Source organism: Pristiophorus japonicus, chromosome 5 (assembly GCF_044704955.1).
Source record: "Pristiophorus japonicus isolate sPriJap1 chromosome 5, sPriJap1.hap1, whole genome shotgun sequence".
NCBI classification, from domain to species: Eukaryota; Metazoa; Chordata; class Chondrichthyes; family Pristiophoridae; genus Pristiophorus; species Pristiophorus japonicus.
In genome coordinates, this window is record NC_091981.1 from 137,920,897 (window position 1) to 137,941,727 (window position 20,831).

At 45.5% G+C, this 20,831-nt stretch overlaps 1 protein-coding gene across 1 annotated transcript in view; it reads right to left on the reverse strand.

The window, feature by feature from the left end:
- Positions 1–20,831, reverse strand: part of LOC139264466 (histone deacetylase 9-like) — a 1,015,340-nt gene that overhangs the window by 507,426 nt on the left and 487,083 nt on the right. Inside the window, exon 11 of the mRNA XM_070880994.1 lies at positions 4,080–4,306. Within this exon, the coding sequence (XP_070737095.1) occupies positions 4,080–4,306 (227 nt within the window). The remainder of the gene's footprint in view (positions 1–4,079; positions 4,307–20,831) is intronic.

Sequence of the window (20,831 nt, forward strand, 5' to 3'; positions counted from 1 at the left end):
CCCAGATGGGCAGAGAGATGTTCATCAGAGAACTCCTCAATGAGCACCGGGACATTGTCATGATGAAGGCAATTGCCAGGTCACACGTTTGGTGGCCAGGAATAGATGCAGACCTGGAACTTTGTGTTCGCAGGTGCAACACGTGTGCTCAGCTGGGCAATGCGCCCAGGGAAGCCCCCCTTAGCCCCTGGTCCTGGCCCGCCAAGCCATGGTCACGCATCCATGTGGACTACCAGGTCTTTTCATGGGAAAAATGTTTTTGGTTGTAGTAGACACCTACTCCAAATGGATCGAGTGTGACATTTTAAATTCAAGCATATCCTCTGCCATGGTAGAAAGTCCACGGGCAATGTTCACCGCCCATGGTCTATCGGACGTCTTGGTCAGTGACAACGTCCCGTGCTTTACAAGCATTGAATTCCAGGACTTCATGGCAGGAAATGGTATCAACCATGTCAGAACGGCACCGTTCAAGCCGGCCTCAAACGGCCAGGCGGAACGAGCAGTGCAGATAATCAAACAGGGGATGCTCAGAATCCAAGGGGTTTCCCTACAAAGCCGCTTATCACGCCTCCTGTTGGCCAATAGATCCCGACCACACTTGCTCACAGGGGTCCCACCTGCAGAGCTGCTAATGAAAAGGATGCTCAAAACCAGGTTATCCCTCATACACCCCACCATGAAAGAAATTGTTGAGAGCAGGCGCCAGTCACAATGTGACTACCATGACGGGAATGCAAGGGCATGATGTATTGATGTCAATGACCCTGTCTTTGTCCTCAACTACGCTGCAGGGCCTAAATGGCTTGCAAGCACTGTGATTGCCAAAGAGCGGAATAGGATTCTGGTAGTTAAACTTACCATTGGACAAATCTGCCGCAAACACGTGGATCAAACAAAAAGGAGGTTCAGCAACCCCATAGAAGAAGCAGAGGAAGAACACAATGTAGAGTTCACTCCTCCACAGGTGACCGAACACTGGAACCAAGTGGAGGAGAGCCCAGTCACTGTGGGGAGTCCGGACAGGCCTGAGGCACCGCAAATAGCAGACACTCAGGCCAGCGCCCATCAACCGGAGCCCCAACTCAGGCGCTCCACAAGGGAGCGTAAACCACCAGAGAGACTTAACCTGTGATCCCAATAAGACTTTGGGGGGAGATGATGTCATGTATTTAACTGTCATTGTAACCCATGTATAAACTGACCTAAGTTGTACACCGTGAGAACATTGACCACAAGGGGTGAACTTGTGGGAGACACTCCTAACCTGGACTTTCAGGTATAAAAGGGGAAGCTGCACCCACCTTCATCACTTCAGTGCTGGCTAATAAAGGTTACTGGTCACAGAGTGACCTTCTCTCAAGTGTGGGCCTCGTGTGCATTTATACTGTATATTGAGGACGTATCACTGTTAAATAAATCTGGAATAAAAAACTAATATCAGTAATGCGGACTATGAAACTACCGGATTGTCGTTAAAAACCTATTCTGTTCACTAATGTCACTGAGGTAAGGAAATCTACTTTCTCCAGTGTACAGGGAGGGTCTTGCAGCCCACTGATGGAAAAACCTTTTTGCTGCCAAAGGTAGTCAGGAGCTTGAGAGGTAAATTGTCATCTTCACAGCCTGAGGGTGAAATCTGAGCAGCTCACTTGCCTACTTTAGGAACTACCGGACTTTCATTCCATTGAAATAAATGCAAAGAAAATGAAGTGGGTTCTACAGTAAGTTGGCAAACCAGACTACTGCCCAGGCAATGAAGACAAAAATTTGCTCCTGACTGTTTCAACTAGTCTGTCTACTGGTGGCCATGTTTTTGGCCACTTCTACCTCCAATCGTGCTGTGTTCTGGAGTTTATTCTGGGTTGCTGCCTCTGGAGACAGGAAAGTAAATCATCCATTTTGCCTCTAAATGCAGTGTACTGCTGTTCAGTTTGGGTGTGCTGTCAGTGACAAACACACAATAAAATCAGCTAAAAGAAAGTAGACTTTTAATCCATTAATTTAGCCTGGAACTTAACCAAGGATGATGAGGTAAAACAAGGCAATTATTTTAACCCAATATGCCACATAGCCTTATTGAAGTCTTGATAAAATAATCTTTTTCTAAACAATATAATGACTTTGTTATCCTTATAGATGTTTGTGAGTTCCACAGTGATATAATTATACTAGTAATGCAAATAGTTAAGGAAGAGATAAAATGTGATCCTGTCCCTTTATTTACAGCATTTCATCAAATGTAAGTGAATAAGCTCCCAAAGATCTCTGAGTGCTTTTGCACACAAGAGTGAAGTTTACTATATAAGCCTGCACCAATTTCCATTTTTCATGTGTAACTGGTTCAATTCAGGAAATTAAAATCGACGTAACTTACAGGGCTCTCTAAGCCACATTAGTTTCAGAGAGAGAGAAGGAATGCAACTAAGTTACTGAATGACTGCATGAGTCTCTGTAGAATGCACATCAAAGAAAGTATTACCTGTCTGTCTCAGCAGGTGGGAGGCATATCCTACTCTCTGGCCCAAGAACACAGGGCCTGTGAAAGTGTCATGCAGGGAATAGCTTTTTTATATTGGTATCAATGATTAGTTCAACACATCTTTTAAAATCCTTACACTCCTGTAAAAATCTCAAAATAGCGCAAACAAGCAGCAACTCAAAAGGCTAGCATGCAAATCAATAGTTCATGAGTAAGAACAATAACAAGGAGTGACTGAAAAAAATGAAAACAGTTTCATGTATGTAACGATATTTAAAGCTCTCTAAATGCCTTAGTGAGTTTATTTAGTGATTAGCTGAGCCATACGGGCCAGAGAGGTCCCATGTTCAATGCCTAGCCTGTGAAGAGTGGCAATATAACAACAATGTGCATTTATATAGCGAATTTAATGCAGGAAAACATCCCATGATGCTCCACAGAAGCATAATCTGACGAAGACTGTTACCAAGCCCAAGTAGGACCTATTAGGAGAGTTGACTAAAAAGTTGGTCAAAGATAGGTTTGAAGGAGTGTCTTAAAGGAGGAGTGAGTGGTGGAGAGATTTAGGGGAGGGAGTTCCAAAGTTTTGGGCCAAGATGGCTGAAGTCACAACTGCCAATGATGGGCGAAGAGAGTAGGGGATGTGTAGCAGGCCAGAGTTGGAGTTCTCGGAGCATTGTAGGGCTGGACAAGGTTGCAGAGTTAGGGAGGATTAAAGCCATAAAGGTATTTGAACATACAGATGGGAATTTCAAACTTAGGGTGTCGGTGAACTGGGAGGTAATGTAGATCAGCAAGCACAGGAATGATAGGCGAGAGGACTTGGTGCAGGTTAGCATACAGGCAGTAGAGATTTGGATGAGCTGAAGTTTATGAAGTGTAGAGGATGGGAGGCTGGCTCGGAGAGCATTGGAATCTGGAGGTGACAAAGGCACGGATGAAGATTTCAGCAGCAGATGGACTGAGGCAGGGGCAGAGATGGACAATGTTCCAGAGCTGGAAGTGGTCAGTTTTTGTGATGGTGAGGATATGGGGATGGAAGCTTAGCTTGGGGTCAACAAGACTGTGAGATTGCAAACAGTCTGGTTCAGCCTGATGGAATCAGTAGCGAGATAACAAAATATTTTGGAGACGGGGGTGTGAGGATAATGGATTTGATCTTCCCAATGTTTGATTGTAGGAAATTGCTGCTTTCACCGATACCTGTTTTAAAGAAACTCTGTTTGCCATTTCCATGCTCATAACAGAGTAATGTTAGCCCTTTGGTCTGATCTTCCTCATTATTTGATTGATGTCCAAACTTGAGATAAAATAGTATGTAGACCATCTACCCACCCTACAGCCTGCTGTATGTGATGGTTGAACAAATGAGAGAGAACCACAGTTGCCTAAACAGCTAGTAGGTGGGTTAGTCTCTAACACATTAAACATGGACTATTTTTCGATGCTAACTGCCAGGTTTAGGTGCACTTTAAGTTAAATTAGTTCATGTTTGGGTAAAGAAGGATGTGTCAATGGTTTTCCATAAACAGAAACAAATTATGTACATTTTAAATGTCAATTACCACTAAAAAATTGACACAAAGCAAGTTCTGACCTTGTTCAACTGTATCTGCTGCTGGTACTGCTTCTGCTTTTCCAGGAACTGTTGGTGTTGCTGTTGAACCACTAGCTGTGCCAGAGCCTGTGTGCTTTGTGGGAGTGGCGCAGAGTGCGTTCGATTAAGTGGTCTATGGCGTGGCAGCTTGTTTGAAGCTCTGAGGTTCGGTGATAATCTCTCCCCCACTGCTGCTAGTGGAGAATGAGCATGAAGCGGAACCACACCTAAAATACAGTACAATAGTTTGGTTAACAGTAACTGGGAAATAATATTTTACAATACCTTATTCCTCCATATTGAAGATAACAACAGGTTCTTTTGCCAATTATCTTAAATCTGTGTCCTCTAGTTACCGATCCTTCTGTCACTGGAACCAGTTTCTCCTTATTTTGTCTATAAAACCCATTCAAGATTTTGAACACCTCGATCAAATCTCCCATTAAACTTCTCTGCTCTAAGGAGAACAACCCCAGTTTCTCCAGTCTCTCCATGAAGTCTTTCATCCCTGGAACCATTCTATAAATCTCCTCTGCACTCTCGCTAAAGCCTTGACATCCTTCCTGAAGTGTGGTGCACAGAATTAGCCACAATGCTCCAGCTGGGGCCTAACCACTGTTGTATAAGCTTTAGTATATCCTCCTTGCTTTTGTTCTCTATGCCGCTATTTATAAAGCCAAGGATCCTGTGAGTCTTTTTAACAGCCTCCTCAACTTGTAAAGCCACCTTCAAAGACTTGTGTACATATATCCCCAGATCTCTCTGTTCCTGCACCATTTAGTTTATATTGCCTCTCCTCATTCTTCCTAACAAAATGAATCATTTCACCCTTCTTTATGTTAAATTTCATCTGCCATGTGTCAGCCCATTTCACCAATCTGTCTATGTCCTTTTGAAGTCTATTACTATCCTCTTCACTGCTTACTACATTTCCGAGTTTCATGTCATCGACACACCTTGAAATGATGCCCTGTATACCCAAGTCCAGGTCATTAATATCTATCAAAACAAGCAGTAGTCCCAACACTGACCCTTGGGGGACAGCACTGCATACTCCCCTCCAGTCTGAAAAATAACTGTTCACCACTCATCTTGCTTTCTGTCCATTAGATAATTTTGTATTCAGGCAACCATTGCCCCTTTAATCTAATGGGCTCCAATTTTGCTAACAAGTCTATCATGTGGTACTTTATCAAACACCTTTTCAAAAGTCCATATACACAACATCAACCGTATTACCCCCATCCACTCTCTCCGTTACTTCATCAAATAACTCAAATCAATTTAGTCAAACATGATTTGCCTTTAACAAATCCATGCTGGCTTTCATTTATAAACCCATATTTTTCCAAGTGCCAATTAATTTCATAAGAACATAAGAAATAGGAAGAGTAGGCCATTTGGCCCCTCGAGCCTGCTCTGCCATTGAATAAGATCATTGCTGATCTGATCATTGACTCAGCTCCACTTCCCTGCCCGCTCCCTTATTGCTTAAAAATCTGTCTATCTCCGCCTTAAATATATTCAATGACCCAGCCCCCATAGCTTTCTGGGGCAGAGAATTCTATAAATTTACCACCCTCTGAGAGAAGAAATTTCTCCTCATCTCAGTTTTAAATGGGCGGTCCCTTATTCTGAGACTATGCCTCCTAATTTTAGTTTCCCCTATGAGTGGAAATATCCTCTCTGCATCCATCTTGTCGAACCCCTTCATTATCTTATAAGTTTCAATAAGGTCACCTCTCATTCTTCTGAACTCCAATGTGTATAGGCCCAACCTACTCAACCTATCCTCATAAGTCAACCCCTTTATCTCCGGAATCAACCTAGTGAACCTTCTCTGAACAGCCTCTAATGCAAGTATATCCTTCCTTAAATACGGAGACCAAAACTGTACGCAGTACTCCAGGTGTGGTCTTACCAATACCCTGTACAGTTACAGCAGGACTTCTTTGCTTTTATACTCCATCCCCCTTGCAATAAAAGCCAACATTCCATTTGCCTTCCTGATTATTTCCTGTACTAACTTTTTGTGTTTCATGCACAAGGACCCCCAAGTCCCTCTGTACTGCAGCACTTTCCAATTTTTCTCCATTTAAATTATAACTTGCTTTTCTATTATTTCTGCCAAAGTGGATACCCTCACATTCTCCCACATTATACTCCATCTGCCAAATTTTTGCTCACTCACTTAGCCTGTCTATACATCATTGCAGATTTTTTGTGTCCTCCTCACAATTTGCTTTCCCACCCATCTTTGTATCATCAGCAAACTTGGCTACATTACACTCAGTCCCTTCATCCAAGTCATTAATATTGTAAATAGATGAGGACCCAGCACCGATCCCTGCAACACCCCACTAGTCACTGTTTGCCAACCAGAAAATGACCCATTTATCCTGACTCTCTGTTTTCTGTTAGTTAGCCAATACTCTATCCATGCTAATATATTACCCCCAACCCCGTGAACTTTTATCTTGTGCAGTAACCTCTTATGTGTCACCTTATCGAATGCCTTCTTGAAATCCAAATGCACCACATCCACTGGTTCCCAATTATCCACCCTGCTCGTTACATCCTCAAAGAACTCCAGCAAATTTGTCAAACATGATTTCCCTTTCATAAAACCATGCTGACATTGCTTGTTTGAATCATGCTTTTCCAAATGTCCCGCTACTGCTTCCTTAATAATTGACTCCAGCATTTTCCCGGATTAATGGGCCCAAATTTGGCTGTCCATTTTTTTCGGCGCATCTCCGAGCCTCCCACCAACATTTCAGATCAGAAGCAGCGGCAAAAAAAATACTTGCGATCATGGCCGATTCTCGGGCCGGCTGTGGAGCTGGTGTGGCGCAGAACAAAGGGGGGAGCGGAGCTAGGTTCGTGCTGGCCGCGCAGAGCCGGCAATGGGGGCAGGGCCTGATCGGAGTGCCTATGAGAGTGCCGGCAGCACACGCATGCGCGTTGCGGCGTTCGCGTATGCTCAGTGGGGCAATAACATTGGCAATCGGCCATTTTTAAAGGGAGAACCTCTCATTTAGTTTTGGATGCTGCTTGATGTTTCGAAAGCTATAGGAGTGCTGTTTGGAGTACTCTGCAAGAAATCAGCTGCTAAACATCCACAAGGAGTGCTGCATAGGTGAGAATCATTCATTGCTGCAAGCAAAATAAGGACTTTGTTTTTTTTTAAATCACTGGATGTTAATTCAATAGAGCAATACAACACCATGCCCCAAGAACTAAGAATTTCACGCATCAAGAAGTGGAGGTACTGGTGAATATAATCGAGGAAAGATGGCAGGAGCTGGATACGAGCAACAGAGGTCGTACAAAAGTGCCACCCAAAGAAATTAATAAATGCTGGAACAAACTTGCAGAAGATTACTGCGCAGTGGTGAATACCACGAGAAATGGAATGCAGTGCAAAAAGAAATGGCAGGACCTTGGTCAAGCAGTTGGTGTAAGTAATGTTTTCATTTGTAAATGGAATTGCATCTGTAAATGTGACCATCTGTATATGTCCCACCCAGCAGAAAGACACCCTCTCTAACAAGTTATGTTTTCATCTTTGCAGAAGAAATTGGGCCACAACAAAAGGGAATGAACTCGAACAGGAGGAGGCCCACCAAATCTGCACCCACTGACACCCTTGGAACAAAGGATCACTGCTTTGATGGGTCCTAGCTGGAGAAAAACAATCAGTACTGCACAAGCTGGGCCCACACCTGAGGGAGAGGGTAAGTACTGAAAATTCATCGTGGACCTTCAAATCAACCTGCTGCCTGGCCTGCTACGTGTGAGCCTACTCATGCCATCCATCCTGCCCCCTCTTCTGCTGCTAACCATTTGACTTCTGTTATATTTTGCAGAACCTGATGCCAATCCTGAAGATACAGAAGAAGATTCAGACGCAGGCGAGCCAGACCAATTTTGTAGGGGGGAGGGGGTGGCCATGGAGAGGTATGAAGGAGAGAATCTTGAACTTGGGTTGCCAAGCACTTCCATGATTTCTGATTCGTCATTCCGTGGTTTGAGCGCGACCCAGTCCCTGCATAGTGGTTTAGGGTCTGGTTCGACATTCCGTGGTTTCAGCTCATCCCAGTTCCTGCATAGTGGTTTAGGGTCTGGTTTGACATTCTGTGGTTTCAGCTCATCCCAGTCTCTGCATAGTGGTTTAGGGTCTGGTTCGACATTCCGTGGTTTCAGCTCATCCCAGTCCCTGCATAGTGGTTTAGGATCTGGTTCGACATTCTGTGGTTTCAGCTCATCCCAATCCCTGCATAGTGGTTTAGGGTCTGGTTTGACATTCTGTGGTTTCAACTCATCCCAGTCTCTGCATAGTGGTTTAAGTTTTGGTCCGACATTGGATGCTTTTGAAAGTCCAGAGATTGCGGGTTCCAGTGCTGCTGGAATGCAGTATGGATCATGCAGTGCACCAATATCCCAGCCTGCGTCTCCCAATGCTTCTGGAATGCAGTATGGAACACCCAGGAGCCCACCATCCGAGGTTCTGGGTCCCACTCCTGCTGGAATGCAGTATGGAACAATTAGTGTCCCACCGTCCGAGGTTCCGGGTCTCAGTGCTGCTGGAATGCAGTATGGAACACCCAGGGGCCCACCGTCCGAGGTTCTGGGTCCCACTCCTGCTGGAATGCAGTATGGAACGCCCAGGGGCCCACCGTCCGAGGTTCCAGGTCCCAGTGCTGCTGGAATGCAGCATGGAACACCCAGGGCCCCACTGTCACAACCTGCGACTCCCAGTACTGGTGGAATGCTACCTGTAACACCTATGGCCACACCTTCCCAGCCTGCGCTTCACACTGGAGGTGTTCTGCTAGATAGACCCAGGATGAGGCCGAGGAGAAACATACCACGCTGTCCTGACCTGGCGGGTGCAACAGATGTGGCTCAGGTGATGGCATTGGGTATGGAGACCAATGAGCTTAACCGATCACTCATGAACACCGTCAGTGGGGTGGAGGATGAGGTAACGACACTGACGGCAGAAATAGCAATAATATCACAGGACATGAGGGAGGACATTTCGAAGGCAGCGGGAACGACGACATAGGCCATCAGGGAGGTAGCTGCTGCAATAAGGGAACACATCCAGGCCAATCCACTGCCACTCCCACGTCAATCCCCGCATAAATCTCTGTAGAGACCCAAGCCATAACCCTCCCCCGGCCCCCCGGCTACCATCATCACCACCCCACCACCCTTGAAGCAGTGCACATTCACTGAGCTGTGGATCTGAGATGGTTGCAGCCTTTCTTTGCTGCTGTTGTTTTTGTTGTTGTTGTTGATTTTACTCTTGTAATTGTTTTCAAATGTAAATTGTTTTGTAAGTGATGTAACTTTACAAGACTAAAGTGACCTGAAAGTTTTTAAGTGATCTTGGAGTGTAAGTTTTTTCTAAAGGAAATAGTTTTGTAAGCTTTGTAACTTTACAACTTATAAGTAATCTTAGGATTTTTAAGTGATCTTAGAGTGTAAATGTTCTCACATTTTGTAAGTTATTTAATTTCACACCAAAAAAGTGATCTTGAAGTTTAAGTGATTTTAGAGTGTAAGATTTTTCACATTGAAATTGTTTTGTAACTTTTGTAACTTTACAAGTTTATAAGTGATCTTAAAGTTTTTAAGTGATCTTAAAGAATCATATTAAAGTACAGTTTGATAAAAAAAATTATTTTATTACACTAAAGTGAAGTACATTCTAAAATTTTCAATAAAATATTTTTTACATTGAAACTGAATCATGTTCCATTAACACAACACACAGCCCAGCTCTTCTCACTCCCAAAACAAGGTAAGAAACCCAAAGGTCTTTTGTTCTCTCCCCCTCCCCTTCAGTCATGTGACTTCTCTATCCCTCCTCGTCAGCATTTCCCCGCCCCCCCCCCCCCACAGTCTGCAGAGTTCAGCCTTCTCCCTCCCTCCCACCCACCCACCACCACCAGCCCGCACACTCGCCTCCCCCCCACCAACAGCCTGCTGATTTCTCCGTTTCTCTCCCCCCCCCCCCCGCCACAGCCTGACGCATTCTCGTTTCTCTCCCCACCCCACAGCCTGCTGTGTTCTCCGCTTCTCTCCCACCTCCTCCCCCACAGCCTGCCCCATTCTCCGTTTCTCTCCCCTCCCCCGCCCCCCAGCCTGCCCCATTCTCCGTTTCTCTCCCTGCCCCCCCCAGCCTGCTGCGTTCTCCGTTTCTCTCGCCCCCCCCACAGCCTGCCCCATTCTCCGTTTCTCTCCTCTCCCCCAGCCTGCCCCATTCTCCGTTTCTCTCCCCCTCCCCCACAGCCTGTCGCGTTCTCCGTTTCTCTCCCCCGCTCCCCCCCACAGCCTGCTGCGTTCTCCGTTACTCTGCGCCCCCCCACCCCCAAAACCTGTCACGTTCTCCCAATTCTTGCCCTGGCCGAAGGGCTTGCTGCTGTCCCGCACCTTGCCCTGGCCGAACAGACTCCAGCACAGTCAGCCGCTGCATAGTTCAGTTTAAGGTTGGATTTGATGCAGTACTTTTATTTGTTACTTTCATTATTTACTTCACTTCTTTATTTTTTATTGAATTGTTATTACTGCTTGTGCTTTGTTTGGTGCTTGGTGGTGCTTTAAATGTAGTTACTTGCACCGATTCCTTAACTGTAAGTAAGGTCTTTCTGTGCGGACAAAAGTGGACACATACGCTGCCTTAAGTTAGGTTAGTACAACTTTTTCTGGCCAAATTGGCATAAATGGTGTAAGTGGCTGGGAAATCCTCCTTTTGAAAAAAAACTGACCTAACGAAAAACCTAACTAACTCACTTACACTGGCCCAAATTAAATGGCCATAATTGCAACTAAAAAGACACACCAGAAAAATTAAGTTACACCAAAAAAAGCAGTGCAACTCATGGGGAAATTTGGGCCCCCTGTCTCTCAAAGTTTCCCCATCACCAATGTTAGGCTAACTGGCCTGTAATTGACAGGTTTATCCTACTCCCCTTTTTTGAACTGGGGTGTAACATTTGCAACCCTCCAGTCCTCTGCCACCACTTCCATATCGAAGGAGGATTCGAATATTGTGCCCAGAACCATTGCAATTTCCACCTTTATTTCCCTCAGCCACCGAGGATTAATCAGATCCAGACTGGGTGACGATTTTTACTTTGAGGACTGTAAATCTTTTAAGTACCTTCTCATTATCTATGTTTATCCTATCCAATTTCTCTACTCCCTCCTCCTTTACTGTGATATTGGCAGCATCCACTTCTTCAGTGAAGACAAATGCACTCATTTAATACCTCAGCCATGACATCTGCCTTCAGAAGATGATCTCCTTTTTAAAGACTCAAAAAGATTGAGAAAATTCACACGTACTGATGTTTCAGTGGAAAGCTGGCATAAATTAGTTACATGTGAATTGCCTCTTTAAAAAAAAAACAGCGTTATGCCACTCTTGCACCATAATTAAGCCAAAAAGATCAAAAAAAAGTCCAGTTGTGTATTCTGTATTTACCAGCCAATATTTTTCCTATTTGTTTTTTTTCTAAAATAGTTTTTGATGATGCCGGCAGGCTCAATCTATTCGTGTTATCTATAAAGTATCTCAGAAGGCGTGTCTCTGAAATTCTATAGGCAGTGGTCCAACGTTCCCTCTAATTTTGTTTGGCACTCCACGAGCCATTCAAAATACCGCGCATGCATGGTTTTTATATTGAAAAGCCGGCTACGCAGATTCCCTGGAGCACTGTGGGCCGCGCAGCTTACAGGGAATACTGCTGTAGTCTCAGCATTTAGTCCTCTAACACTGACCCTTCCGGAGAATGTGGGGTTGAGGGAGGGCCCTGAATTAGCATGAGGCCGGCGGGCAGGTCTTGGGTGCCCATCTGCCCTAAGTTTCCAGAAAATCTGGCCTCTGGTTTCTAAGTTCAGGAGGGCTGCTGTTGCCCTCTGCAAACACAAGAATATTGCCCCCCAAGTCATGAAAAAAATAATTTCCCTGGTGGAAGTCTTTGGAGGTCCGAATTGCTTCTATGGCCTGGATCCTCCTGGTTAAGTCATATGTCTGCTCTTCATTAAACCAGCACACCTCTGCTCATGGTGTACCAGTTGTTATGTCCAGAATAAAGTAATGTGATTGAGTACTGTAGACGTGAATAAGTGTGACCTTAGTCTCTTTATTCTAACTCCAGAGTGTTGGTACAGCATGGGAGGCCTGCTTATATACAGTGCTCCCAAAAGATGCTGGGATCCCTTGGAACTCCAACAGATATGCCCTCTGGTGGCGGTAAAATGCTGGTTGCCTAGGGTTGCATATATAGCATCACTCCCTCCCAAAGTCAATAGTACACTTATTTACAGGGTGAGATGATCTGGGGCTTTTCACTCCCTAGTCGATCATCCTGCTACAAATACAGGTGCAGGTGAGTTGGTTGACTCTTCGCTGGGCTGCTGCGCAGCTGGCCTTACTGGGCTGCTGGGGATGATGAGTTCAGCTTCGTGATCAAACGTGATGTCGGTTGCCACTTGTGTGTGTGTCGGAGTCTTCAGGTTGCTCGTGGCTGTCTGTGAATCGCAGTTTGGTTCGGTCCAAATACTTCCTGCAAGTTAGTCCATTTGCAAATTTGACCTCAAACATCCTACTCCCTTCTTTGGCTATGACAGTGCCAGCAAGCCATTTGGGACCATGTCCATAGTTGAGTACAAATGCTTGGTCATTGACTTCAATATTGCATGACAAATTTGCGCAATCATGATACATGCTTTGTTGATGCCACCTGCCCTCGATCATGGAGATCAGGGTGGCTGAGAGAAAGTCTTGTTTTGAGCACCCTTTTCATGAGCAGCTCGGCTGGGGGAGCCCCGGTGAGCGAGTGGGGTCTGGTGCGGTAGCTGAGCAGGACTCGGGATGGGTGGGTTTGCAGGGAGCCTTCCGACACACATTTCAAGCTTTGATTGATGGTTTGGACTGCCCGTTCTGCCTGGCCATTGGATGCGGGCTTGAACGGGATAGATGTGATGTGCTTAATCCCATTGCGGATCACGAATTCCTTGAATTCAGCGCTGGTCCCGCAATGGGATCAAGCACAGCCCATTGTCGCTAACAAGAACATCAGGCAGGCCGTGTGTGGCAAACATGACTCGTAGGTTGTCGATGGTGGCAGTGGATGTGCTTATAGACATTATTACACACTCAATCCACTTAGAATAAGCATCCACAACAACCAAGAACATTTTACCTAGAAATGGGCCAGCGAAGTCAAAGTGGATCCTCGACCACGGTTTGGAGGGCCATGACCACAAACTTAGCGGTGCCTCCCTGGGTGCATTGCTCAGTTGAGAGCAAGTGTTGCATTGGCGCATGCAAGACTCCAAATCTGATTCGATGCCGGGCCACCACACATGGGATCTGGCTATAGCTTTCATCATTACTATGCCTGGGTGAGGACTGTGTAGGTCGCATATGAACGTTTCCCTGCCTTTCTTGGACAAAACTACGCGATTACCCCACAAAAGACAGTCTGGCTGTATAAACATTTCGTCTTTACGCCACTGGAATGGCTTGATCTCTTCATGCATCTTCGCTGGGACGCTGGACCAGCTCCCATGGAAGACACAGTTTTTTACAAAGGACAGTAAAGGATCTTGGCTGGTCCAGGTCCTGATCTGGCAAGCCGTGATGGGTGACTTTTCATTTTCAAATGCATCCATCACCAAGAGCAAGTCTGCAGGCTGTGCCATTTCCACCCCAGTGGTGGGCAATGGCAGCCAACTGAGAGCTTCAGCGCAGTTCTCTGTGCCTGGCCTGTGGCGAATTACATAGATATGTGCAGACAGCGCGAGCGCCCATCTTTGGATGCGAGCAAAGGCATTGGTATTGATACCTTTGCTCTCTGAGAATAGGGATATGAGCGGCTTATGATCAGTTTCTAACTCGAACTTAAGCCCAAACAGATACTGATGCATTTTTCTTACTCCGTAAATGCATGCCAGAGCTTCTTTTTCAATCATGCTGTCGGCCCTTTCGGCCTTGGACAAGCTCCTGGATGCATAAGCGACCGGTTGCAATGTTCCCGATTCGTTTGCTTGTTGTAACACACACCCGAGCCCGTACGAAGACGCATCGTAAGCTAGCACTAAACGTTTACAAGGATCACACAGGACAAGCAGTTGGTTGGAACAAAACAGATTTCTGTCTTTCTCAAAAGCTATCTCTTGTGATTTCCCCCATACCCAGTCATCTCCCTTGTGTAGCAACACATGTAGCGGTTCTAGCAAGGTGCTTAACCCGGGTAGGAAATTATCAAAATAATTGAGGAGTCCCAGGAACAACCGCGGCTCCGTAATGTTCTGTGGTCTCGGCGTATTCTTGATGGCCTCCGTCTTGGCTTCGGTGGGTCAGATGCTGTCTGCCGCGATTCTTCTCCCTCAGAACTTGACCTCTAGCGCCAGGAAAACACACTTCGAGCATTTCAACCTGAGTCCCACAGGATCTAGCTGACTTATTGCCTCTTCCAGGTTCTGCAAGTGTTCGATGGTGTTCCGACCTGTGACCAGTATGTCGTCCTGGAAAACCACGGTGCACGGAACCGACTTTAGCAGGCTCTCCATGTTTCTTTGAAAAATAGCCGCGGCCAATCGAATCCCAAACGGGCATCTATTGTAGATAAACAGACCTTTGTGCGTGTTGATGCAGGTGAGGCCTTTCGAAGATATCGCCAGCTTCTGCGTCATGTAGGTCGAGGTCAGGTCCAAGTTGGTGAACATCTTTCCTCCTGCCAGCGTCGCAAATAGGTCATCTGCCTTGGGTAGCAGGTACTGGTCCTGCAGCGAAAAATGGTTAATCGTTACTTTATAGTCCCCGCAAATTCTGACCGTGCCATCGCCCTTGAGAACCGGAACAATCGGACTGGCCCACTCACTGAACTCACCCGGTGCGATGATGCCCTCTCGTTGCAGCCTGTCCAGCTCGATCGACACTTTCTCTCGCATCATGTATGGCACCGCCCTTGCCTTGTGGCGGATGAGTCGTGTACTGGGAATCAAATGGATCTGCACCTTCGCCCCCTTGAAACTTCCGATGCCTGGCTCAAACAACGACGGAAACTTGCTCAGAACCTGGGCATATGAGGCGGACGAAAGTGCTCGGATGTCATCCCAGTTCCAGTGGATTTTTCCCAGCCAGCTTCTGCCGAACAGTGTGGGGCCATCTCCTGGTACTATCCATAGTGGTAGTTCGTGCACTGCTCCATCATAGGAGACTTTTACTGCTGCACGGCCAATTACAGGGATCAGCTCTTTAGTAGTGTAAGTTCTCAGCTTGGTATGAATAGGGCTCAACTTGGGCCTGTGTGCCTTGTTGCACCACAGCCTGTTGAAGGCCTTTTTGCTCATCTTGGACTGACTCGCACCCGTGTCCAATTCCATGGATACTGGAATTCCATTCAGTTCAACTTTTAACATGATTGGTGGACATTTCGTGATGGTGTGTACACTGTACACTTCTGCCTCCTCAGTTTGAGTCTTTAGTTCAGTTTGATCCACCATGGATCGGTCTTCCTCTGCAACGTGGTGGTTTGCAAGGTTTACAGCTTGTCTGCACATTCTCTGAAGCTGTCCCATTGTTCCACAGCATTTACACGCATAGTATTTGAAGCGACATTGATGGGCTCATTGATAACCTCCGCAGCGCCAACAAGGTGTTAACTGCCTCGCATTAATGATTGATGGTGGACTCTGAGTCATCTGAGGTCATGCAGCTGCAGGCGTGTACGTTCTGCCATATTCATTCCTGCCTGAAAATGACGTTACTTTGTGTACAGTACTTGCTGAAACATCTTTATGCTGCAAAATTTGTTTGGTGTTATCGCTGGTGGACTTAAATGCCTGGGCTATCATTATGGCTTTGCTCAGGTTCGGTGTTTCAACAGTCAATAGTTTGCAAAGGATAACCTCATGGTCAATGCCAAGCACAAAAAAGTCTCTTAGCATTTGTTCCAGGAATCCATCAAATTCGCAATGTCCTGCAAGGCGCCTTAGTTCGGCGAAGTAGCTCACCACTTCCTGGCCTTCAGACCGTTGGCATGTGTAAAATAAATACCTTGCCATCATACGCTCTCCTTCAGAGTTAGGTGCTCCCGGACCAGCGTACACAGTTCTTCATATGATTTGGTTGTTGGTTTCACCGGAGCAAGAAGATTCTTCATGAGGCCATATGTTGTTACCCTGCAGACGGTGAGGAGGATCGCCCTTTGTTTGGCAGCGTTCTCATTACCTTCCAGCTCGTTGGCCACGAAGTATTGGTCGAGTCGCTCCACGAAGGCTTCCCAATCATCCCCTTCTGAGAATTTCTCCAGGATACCAACAGTTCTCTGTATTTTCGTGTGATGGTTCGTTATCTCATCGCCAGTTTTTATGTTCCGAATAAAGTAATCTGATTGAGTACTGTAGACGTGAGTATGTGTGATCTTAGTCTCTTTATTCTAACTCCAGAGTGTTGGTACAGCATAGGAAGCCTGCTTATATGCAGTGCTCCCAAGAGATACTGGGATCCAACAGATATGCCCCCGGTGGTGGTAGAATGCTGGTTACAGAGGGTTGCATACATAACACCAGCCTCAAAGGTTACACTGATGATGTCAGGGCATAGAAACTGCTGATGTAGAATGACACTGTTCCCTCCACAAGGATGACCTTGTAGAGACATTTAGTTACTCTGCCCTCACAAGGCTATTGTGGAAACTTTGTCCTGCAGCCTGGACCCGGTTTACATAAGAACATAAGAATTAGGAACAGGAGTAGGCCATCTAGCCCCTCGAACCTGCTCCGCCATTCAACAAGATTATGGCTGATCTGGCCGTGGACTCAGCTCCACTTACCCGCCCGCTCCCCGTAACCCTTAATTCCCTTATTGGTTAAAAATCTATCTATCTGTGACTTGAATACATTCAATGAGCTAGCCTCAACTGCTTCCTTGGGCAGAGAATTCCACAGATTCACAACCCTCTGGGAGATGAAATTCCTTCTCAACTCGGTTTTAAATTGGCTCTCCCGTATTTTGAGGCTGTGCCCCCTAGTTCTAGTCTCCCCGACCAGTGGAAACAACCTCTCTGCCTCGATCTTGTCTATCCCTTTCATTATTTTAAATGTTTCTATAGGATCACCCCTCATCCTTCTGAACTCCAACGAGTAAAGACCCAGTCTACTCAATCTATCATCATAAGGTAACCCCCTCATCTCCGGAATCAGCCTAGTGAATTGTCTCTGTACCCCCTCCAAAGCTAGTGTATCCTTCCTTAAGTTAGGTGACCAAAACTGCACGCAGTACTCCAGGTGCGGCCTCACCAATACCCTATACAGTTGCAGCAGGACCTCCCTGCTTTTGTACTCCATCCCTCTCGCAATGAAGGCCAACATTCCATTCGCCTTCCTGATTACCTGCTGCACCTGCAAACTAACTTTTTGGGATTCATGCACAAAGGTCCCTCTGCACCGCAGTATGTTGTAATTTCTCCCCATTCAAATAATATTCCCTTTTACTGTTTTTTTTTCCAAGGTGGATGATCTCACACTTTCCGACATTGTATTCCATCTGCCAAACCTTAGCCCATTCGCTTAACCTATCCAAATCTCTTTGCAGCCTCTCTGTGTCCTCTACACAACCCGCTTTCCCACTAATCTTTGTGTCATCTGGAAATTTTGTTACACTACACTCTGTCCCCTCTTCCAGGTCATCTATGTATATTGTAAACAGTTGTGTTCCCAGCACCGATCCCTGTGGCACACCACTAACCACCGATTTCCAACCCAAAAAGGACCCATTTATCCCGACACTCTGCTTTCTATTAGCCAGCCAATTCTCTATCCATGCTAATACATTTCCTCTGACTCCGCGTACCTTTATCTACTGCAGTAACCTTTTGTGTGGCACCTTATCGAATGCCTTTTGGAAATCTAAATACACCACATCCATCGGTACACCTCTATCCACCATGCTCGTTATATCCTCAAAGAATTCCAGTAAATTAGTTAAACATGATTTCCCCTTCATGAATCCATGCTGCGTCTGCTTGATTGCACTATTCCTGTCTAGATGTCCCGCTATTTCTTCCTTAATAGTTTCAAGCATTTTCCCCACTACAGATGTTAAACTAACTGGCCTATAGTTACCTGCCTTTTGTCTGCCCCCTTTTTTAAACAGAGGCGTTACATTAGCTGCTTTCCAATCCCCTGGTACCTCCCCAGAGTCCAGAGAATTTTGGTAGATTATAACGAATGCATCTGCTATAACTTCCGCCATCTCTTTTAATACCCTGGGATGCATTTCATCAGGACCAGGGGACTTGTCTACCTTGAGTCCCATTAGCCTGTCCAGCACTACCCGCCTAGTGATAGTGATTGTCTCAAGGTCCTCCCTTCCCACATTCCTGTGACCAGCAATTTTTGGCATGGTTTTTGTGTCTTTCACTGTGAAGCCCGAAGCAAAATAATTGTTTAAGGTCTCAGCCATTTCCACATTTCCCATTATTAAATCCCCCTTCTCATCTTCTAAGGGACCAACATTTACTTTAGTCACTCTTTTCCGTTTTATATATCTGTAAAAGCTTTTACTATCTGTTTTTATGTTTAGCGCAAGTTTACTTTCGTAATCTATCTTTCCTTTCTTTATTGCTTTCTTAGTCATTCTTTGCTGTCGTTTAAAATTTTCCCAATCTTCTAGTTTCCCACTAACTTTGGCCACCTTATACGCATTGGTTTTTAATTTGATACTCTCCTTTATTTCCTTGGTTATCCATGGCTGGTTATCCCTTCTCTTACCGCCCTTCTTTTTCACTGGAATATATTTTTGTTGAGCACTATGAAAGAGCTCCTTAAAAGTCCTCCACTGTTCCTCAATTGTGCCACCGTTTAGTCTGTGTTTCCAGTCTACTTTAGCCCTCATCCCACTGTAGTCCCCTTTGTTTAAGCATAGTACGCTCGTTTGAGACACTACTTCCTCACCCTCAATCTGTATTACAAATTCAACCATACTGTGATCACTCATTCCGAGAGGATCTTTTACTCGGAGATCGTTTATTATTCCTGTCTCATTACACAGGACCAGATCTAAGATAGCTTCCTCCCTTGTAGGTTCTGTAACATACTGTTCTAAGAAACAATCCCGTATGCATTCTATGAATTTCTCCTCCAGGCTACCCCGTGCCATTTGATTTGAGCAATCGATATGTAGGTTAAAATCCCCTATGATTACTGCCGTTCCTTTTTCACATGCCTCCATTATTCCCTTGATTATTGCCCGCCTCACCATGAAGTTATTATTTGGGGGCCTATAAACTAAGCCCACCAGTGACTTTTTCGCCTTACTATCTCTAATCTCCACCCACAATGATTCAACATTTTGTTTATTAGAGCCAATATCGTCTCTCACAACTGCCCTAATATTATCCTTTATTAACAGAGCTACCCCACCTCCTTTCCCTTCTTGTCTATCTTTCCGAATCGTCAGATACCCCGGTATGTTTAATTCCCAGTCTTGGCCACCCTGCAACCACGTTTCTGTAATGGCCACCAAATCATACCCATTTGTAATGATTTGTGCTGTCAACTCATTTACTTTATTTCGAATGCTGCGTGTGTTTAGGTAGAGTGTTTTAATACTAGTTTTTAAACCATGATTTTTAGTTTTGACCCCTCCTGCAGCCCCTTTATATTCAGTGGCCCTTTTTGTTTTTTGCCTTAGTTTCTCTGCCCTCCACTTTTACTCATCTCCTTTCTGTCTTTTGCTTTTGTCTCCTTTTTGTTTCCTTCTGTCTCCCTGCATTGGTTCCCATCCCCCTGCCATATTAGTTTAACTCCTCCCCAACAGCACTAGCAAACACTCCTCCTCGGACATTGGTTCCGGTCCTGCCTAGGTGCAGACCGTCCGGTTTGTACTGGTCCCACCTCCCCCAGAACCGGTTCCAATGCCTCAGGAATTTGAATCCCTCCCTGCTGTACCACTGCTCAAGCCATGTATTCATCTGTGCTATCCTGCGATTCCTACTCTGACTAGCACGTGGCACTGGTAGCAATCCCGAGATGACTACCTTTGAGGTCCTACGCTTTAATTTAGCTCCTAGCTCCTTAAATTCGTCTCGTAGGACCTCATCCCTTTTTTTACCTATATCGTTGGTACCAATGTGCACCACGACAACTGGCTGTTCACCCTCCCTTTTCAGAATGTCCTGCACCCACTCCGAGACATCCATGACCCTTGCACCAAGGAGGCAACATACCATCCTGGAGTCTCGGTTGCGGCTGCAGAAACGCCTATCTATTCCCCTTACAATCGAATCCCCTATCACTATCGCTCTCCTACTCTTTTTCCTGCCCTCCTGTGCAGCTGGGTCCTGGCTAAATTTTCAGTCATTCCAGTGGGCTTCCACTGAAGTTACAGCACCCTTGGAACAGCTGAGGAATTTTATTCAATCATTATTTCATTCTTTCTCTCATCACTTGACATTGAGCTTCAGCAGCAGCAGCTTTATTACCCGATGAATTTGCATGGCATATGTTGCAAAAAAAATGTCTTCTCTACTGGACCGTTAAAAAGTTTAAAGGTGTGATCTGGTCATTACATATGTTCGTGTGTGATCTGGTCATTACATTTGTTCATGTGTGATCTGGTCATTAATGAATTAAATCACAGATAGAAAGGTCTGTAAAGCTGTAACTCAATCATACATTTTTGGTGACATCATAATTTGTGAGAGTAATGCAAAAGGGCTTCAT